This window comes from Cajanus cajan, chromosome 7, assembly GCF_000230855.2.
Source record: "Cajanus cajan strain Asha chromosome 7, NIPB_CcT2T_4, whole genome shotgun sequence".
NCBI classification, from domain to species: Eukaryota; Viridiplantae; Streptophyta; class Magnoliopsida; order Fabales; family Fabaceae; genus Cajanus; species Cajanus cajan.
This window is the reverse complement of record NC_138523.1, coordinates 10246532-10253441: the sequence shown is the minus strand read 5'-3', so window position 1 is coordinate 10253441 and position 6910 is coordinate 10246532. Positions and strand designations below refer to the sequence as shown.

Sequence of the window (6910 nt, the reverse complement as noted above, 5' to 3'; positions counted from 1 at the left end):
ACAATAGTTGATGATATACAAAAACTTCACACTATATTAATTATTCTTATAAACGAGATTAAATTGCAATAGCCTTTCCTTAATACTGTTTTACATTAGTTTTCACAATAAATCATAAAAATAACAATTTCATCGCATTTTCTATATTTTTTTTAAATAAAAAATATGATGAACATGATGTTTAAAGTGGTTATTATAAAAATTAATAAATTTAAAAAGATGTGATAATTAATAATTAGAAGATAGTGTTAGTGTACAATGTTAATTTGTTCATTCTAATTAAGTTCATTTAATATAAAAAATGAATTTATATTTAATTTAAATATATTATGAATTTTTATATTGCAGTAAATTTATTAATTTTTATAATAATTCTTAATATAAATTTTTTACGAGTTTAATTTCAACTCACTATATATATATACATTATTTTTTTAATACTTATATTTTTACATTTTTAACAAATTAAAACTCTATTATAAATATTTTTTTTTATCTAATGAAATTACATCAAAGTTCAAACATAAGACTTTGTGTATATTATTCCAAATCTTCTTTTACTAAGTCAATTCCAATAATTTTACTTTATTATAAATATAATTTTTTAAAATAATTAGTACAAAAGCCACAAAATCATCTTTTATAACAATTTTATAATGTTAATGTAAACGTTAGACCTATCTTAAACCGATGAGCAAAACGTGTTGGTTTATTTATTTATTTTTTTTAAAATTATAATTTTTTTAAATTACTTTTTTAAGAAGGAGGAATTTGCTTCTTGAAAAATGAGAAAACTATTTATTTTTAAAATAAGTAGTTTTCTTTTGTTACATGTTCAAATAAGTAGCTTAAATAAATACACTAAAAATAAAAAAGTTTTTTTTTATTAAAATAAATTTAAACGCAGGGGCCAATATTTACTCATTTCTTAATTTATTCTTACAGTCCAACTGAATAAATTTTGTGTTAAATACTTTAATTCTCCCGTTGACGGTCGAATAATAAAATAAGAGTAATGGTACATGATACATCCTTCAATTACATTAAAATATTAATAAATTTATTAAAAAAGAATTATTTAATTTAAAATAAAGGCAAGAATCTAAGTAGATGTAGTAGTACTAGTAGCCACCAATAGGCCATAGCTTGAAAGCGCCTATAAAAGAAAGGCATTTGTGAAGCATTGGGTAGATCTGATTCTGCATCTCGTTCCTTCACTCCTCACTTCACCCACTCCTAAATAATTCTCTCTCTTTCTGCATCAATGGAGTTCGATGGCGTTCTCCTCGGCATGTGCAACCCTCTCCTCGACATCTCCGCCGTCGTCGACGAACCCTTCTTGCAAAAGTACGTACCTCGCATTTTCCTTCCTCTATATATATTACTATTATTCATCATTAATGCCTTGCGCTACATCTATTGCTATATATGCAACTAAGACAAGAGTGTTCAGGAAGCTTGTTGCGTCATTGATTGATTTGTGAATCTGAAAAAAACACAAAAAAACGAGATGAGACGGATCAGATCTCACGCTTTTGGTTCTCAATTTGTGTTGCAGATACGGTATCAAGTTGAACGATGCGATTCTCGCCGAGGATAAGCACAAGCCTATGTAAGATTTTCTCTTCATGTTACCAGTAGCCATTCTTCGTGTCTCAGCTAAGGCCTTGTTTCTTTCTTTCTTTTTTCTTAAATGAGAGAAGTATTACTTTAATTTTTTTTTTTGTTTAAAAAAACTCTTGTAATAGTTAGATCAGTATTTCCGGAGAAAAAAAAAAAAAAGTTAAAACACACTCGCATACAAAAATTAGACTGTTTAGAGTGAGAGAATATGTAAATTATATAGTAAGAAAGGTGTTATATATTCACGCTTAATTTGAAGTGGACTGAATTTGTGTGATTCTTTCATTCATAAACTTTTACTTTTTCTACTTTATCATGTGTCGGTCGGTATCACTTAAATTATGGAAAATAATTATTGTTTTCAAAATAAGCGAATCCGAAATAGGCAATTGCTTTTCTCTAAACAAATAAAAAACAACTTTTGAAGAAATAAAGAAATGTTATATACATGTATACAACATCTTAACAATTCTCGTTATAAAGAAAGTATAAAATGGAAATATATTTAATATGTTGAAAAAATAATAATTAGGGGAATTTATAGGAGGATTAAGAACTTTCTACCTTTCCCAATCAAATATACTGGAGTTTTATCAATGTTTCTTTTTGTCTAAAATCATGAGAGGCAAAGGAATTTATGTTTGCTGTTAGACGATTTTATTAATATACTATTATTCTGGTACTCGGACTGTGGCATGTTTTTAAATTCGTAAATATACTATTATGATGTGGTTCTTTTTTTTTCTTTTTTTTTTGAGAGAAAAAAAAATTATAAATATAATAAGACAATGATCACAAATTGTGAAAATTGTCCACAGTACAGCTTAAGAACAAATTCTTTAACAGGGCAAGTTACAAGCGCATGCTTATAGTACCAAAATCACGAAACCAAAAAAGAACATGGCATGCACCCCACATAAACACCAATAGATGAAGCCTTAAGAAGCAGAACCAGAAAACTGCTATACCCACTTCTAATCTGTTTTGCTCTCTGCCAATGCTTTGTACTAGAATGCTGTTTAAGGAAAATCTCAAGTTTTAGCTATCTCTTCCTACTAAATACTCTTGTCTATTTTTACAAGAAAAATTGTGAATTAAGAAATTGATGTAATTATTGGTTGGATAATGGATATTCAACCTCCATATCTGGAAAGATGTTTAGGCACTTTAGCTTTCTCTCTTCAGTTATTTTTTTTAAGCTAGTATTTTAATAACGGGATATTCCTTTTCATATGATCCTACCATCATGTCAGGTATGAAGAATTGGCTAACAGACCTAATGTGGAGTACATTGCTGGAGGTAATACACTTGATCCGAATTATTGAATTTCACGTTGAAAGAGTTGGAAGTGCACATTTTATATGACGATTTCTATAATTTCCTTATTGGCAGGTGCTACTCAGAATTCAATCAGGGTTGCTCAGGTATGTACTTTCTTTTATATGAAGTAAGCTGACTCTGGAGTAGTTGTGGTGAAAGTAGCTAATCATTTGCCTCCTCCTCATAACAGTGGATGCTTCAAATACCTGGTGCCACAAGTTACATAGGTTGCATAGGAAAGGACAAATTTGGGGAGGAGATGAAGAAGAGTTGTGCACTTGATGGTGTAAAGGCAAGTTTAATCTTGTGTTTTCACTTCTCCGTACCTGACCTTAGAATCCCATTTCTGAAATTGACTTTATTCATTCAACAATCAGGTTCACTATTATGAAATCGATAGTACACCTACGGGAACTTGTGCTGTTTGTGTGGTTGGTGGTGAAAGGTCAGATGATCAAGTTTTCCTTGAGTTATTTATTCTACTCATTATAGAACTCGATAATAATTATATTTTATGCTTTGTTAGTATTATACTTCTTCAGCTTATAACATATACTTGATCGAAAAACAATTATTTGAAGTATTCTATGTGATTGCGTCTAAATATAGGTCACTTGTTGCCAACTTATCAGCTGCAAATTGCTACAAGTCTGAGCATTTGACGAGACCAGAAAATTGGGCATTAGGTACCTTTTTGATATATTCAGGCTCTCTATCTATCTCATATACCTGAATAATCTAGATGACTGACATTTGTTATTTCAATAGTTGAAAAGGCCAAGTATTTCTACATTTCTGGCTTTTTCCTTACTGTATCTCCTGATTCGATACAATTAGTTGCTGAACATGCAGTCAAGAACAACAAGGTATGATATCAATAGAACTTGGCATTCCCATTTTACTAGCAGTTTCGGAGATCAAGTATTTTATTCCTGTATGCAGTTCTTCATGATGAACCTTTCTGCTCCCTTTATCTGTGAGTTCTTCAAGGATGCACAGGAGAAATTTTTGCCGTAAGGATCCTTTTCTGTTAAATTCAAATAAGGAAAAAATTTACATGTTGATCTTACTATCCATTCCGGGATTCAGATATATGGACTACGTTTTTGGAAATGAGACTGAAGCAAGAACATTTTCTAAAGTTCATGGCTGGGAGGTAATCTTTGCATAGCAGATCTGTAGGGTTGCACTTTTGGTTTCAAGTTTTAATTTGTTATCTATTTTGACTCTTTTCATATTGACCAGACTGATAATGTCGAGGAAATAGCTTTGAAGATTTCCCAGTGGCCAAAGGCATCAGGAACGCACAAAAGGATTACCGTTATCACACAAGGTGCAGATCCTGTTTGTGTTGCTGAGGATGGGAAAGTTAAGTTGTACCCTGTTATACTATTACCTAAAGAGAAATTAGTTGACACGAATGGAGCAGGTACAATACAGCCCTATTGTTTTTAGTGTTTAAATATTAAACCAAGTTATATGTGCAGTTGAGTTTATGGGAATTTGGTGTGCTCATAAAATGCGTGCAAGTTATAATTTCTGTCCTCTGTTTTTTAATACATGATTCTAAAATAAGTCTTGATTTTAAGAAATATTATAAATCATCTATTGCTTACAATACCAGTAAAATAATTATGATTTTTTTCGAAAGCTTCAAGTACTCTCCCCGCTAAATGCTTTGAATAGTAGATGATAGTCATGCAACCAACATGAGAAGGCCATAATGTTATTTATGATTCTTGAGGCGTTGCTAGGAATAGATATTGTATCTTGGTATTGGCTAGCTAGATTCCGATTTTGTCTATATTCTAAATGTTTGTAGAAACTTGATAAATTGATTGTGTACTTTTATTCTTTTGTTTTTTTGTAGGAGATGCGTTTGTCGGAGGGTTTCTTTCACAGTTGATCAAGGGTAAGCCCATTGAGGAATGCGTGAGAGCTGGGTGTTATGCAGCCAATGTCATCATCCAAAGGCCTGGCTGCACGTACCCAGAGAAGCCTGATTTTCATTGAGTGATTCCGTCTTACTGTTATGATTTTTTATCATTATTGAGAGCGATTTTAATAGCCGCACTCGAACTAGTGTGGGATTTTTTAAATCCCCTAGCTAAGGAAAATAGGGTGAAAGAGTTGCAGGAGAGAAAAAACTTGAATAAATTCATATATTTCAAGTTCGATCAAGGCATCAATTCTCATTTTGTTGTTTGTTGTCACTTCCATTTTAGTTGTTTTTTATGATGTATTTGTAGTCCTATCAGGGCACATGAATCTTTATTATCATTGTTGTTTGTTGTCCCCGACTTTCTTCTTTTTCCTTTTTGGTTGTGTTATCACTTGTTTTCTTAGATATAATATTAAACGTGTGCTTACTCCCGTGGAACGATTATAACGTCGCCTATGATTAGGAAGAGACTCTTCTAGTTTCATTTATGCGTGAAGTGTGAACCAGTTGAGTTGATCAGTTGATCGAGTATTTGGATTATGGATTGCAGATTGCAAGTTTTTGTATGGAAAGTGTTGATTGAGTTTATTTTACAAATATGTTACGAAAGCTCTTAACTTATTTCGTTAAAGTAACATGCATTTTCATGATAGTTATTTTCAAAATTTTGGTTATCAAATCGTTTTCTAAAAAATTCTATCTTTACTTGATTCTTTTAAAGATTTTGTCTTTAATTACTCCTTCAAACATCATTTGTTGCCATTTATCCTTTGTAAAAAGTTATATTTTAAAGGACAAAGGGGTAATTTAACTGACAATTCAAAATTTCGGTCGAATCAATGTCTTGGTCTTAAGCTTAACCATATTTCCTAAGTCGATTAGGAAAATAACGTCTATGGGAAGGTCACTTCATATTCAGACATGATTCTTTTAAAGATGCAATTGTAGGAATCGCTTAAGATTTTAACACTTCTAAAAAAAAGAAAAGAAAAAAAATCAAAATAAATTTTTTTAAGTTAGAATTAATTTATGTACTAGTTAAAAAATAAGGATTTTGAGAAAACTGAGAAGAAAAATTTTGCAAATTAATTTATGTATAGACTAATTTTAACTTATAAAAAAGTTTATTTATTTTATTTTTCTTAAAAGTACTTATAAAATAATTTGTCCAAACTACCCTAACATGTATATAAGGTTTAAAAAATAATTAAAACCAACATTGTATTCTTTTTATCTATCAAAATTATAATAACACTACCAGAGTTCAAATTTTAGACAATGTAAATTCTCCTCCAATCCCCACCAGGCCATCACTAACTTACAAGAGAGAAATGATTCTGCAAAAATCGTAATGACATAGATTGCGTAACATAGTTAAAATGTTTGTCAAGCGATACAGTTAAGCTGTTTAAAAAAGAAGTAGCTGATTTGGAAATACATCATTACATGTGCATGATGATTGTTGGCCATCAATTCAAGTTTGACTATATTGTTGAAAGATGAACTTAAATACAACCTCTTTTTCTTTTTAAGAGTCATATTTTTTTTAATTTTTTTTCTTTCTTATATGTCATTTTTAGATTTCTAGATAATATTATTTTTTTCTCTGTCAATTATATCTCTGGATTCTCTAATTATTTCATAAAAATTTGTATTTCAGCCAATAGTTTGATGCCTACTCTAATCAATATCTTTTAACTTTTAAGTATATTTTAGTGGAAGGTAAATAATTAGTAGTATTTGAAGAGAGAAAATGATATCATTGAAAGCTTTAAATGTGAGAGAAGAAACTAATGACAGTTAATTGGGAGAATTTTATGAAAAAAAAAATCATTTAAAAAGGATAAAATAGGAAATATATTAACAAAGTCTAAGTCAGCAAAATTAATAACTTTCTTGGTAACTTCAATATAAGCTAAAAGGATACTTAATTAGAAACATAGAGTAAAGACAATAATATTTGAAAATTCTTCAAAAATAACAAATAAATAAATTTATTTAATTATGTTTTTAGTTTGAATTGG

At 29.8% G+C, this 6910-nt stretch overlaps 1 protein-coding gene across 1 annotated transcript; it reads left to right on the top strand.

The window, feature by feature from the left end:
- The first annotated feature begins 1163 nt into the window (after positions 1–1163).
- Positions 1164–5239, top strand: LOC109800814 (adenosine kinase 2). Its single transcript, XM_020361696.3, has 12 exons — positions 1164–1347; positions 1559–1612; positions 2877–2923; positions 3017–3048; positions 3135–3236; positions 3322–3389; positions 3554–3630; positions 3713–3810; positions 3887–3957; positions 4034–4100; positions 4190–4373; positions 4815–5239. Exons 1-12 carry the CDS (start codon positions 1265–1267, stop codon positions 4955–4957), a joined length of 1026 nt encoding a protein of 341 aa, XP_020217285.1. The 5' UTR covers positions 1164–1264; the 3' UTR covers positions 4958–5239.
- Positions 5240–6910: the final 1671 nt, after the last annotated feature.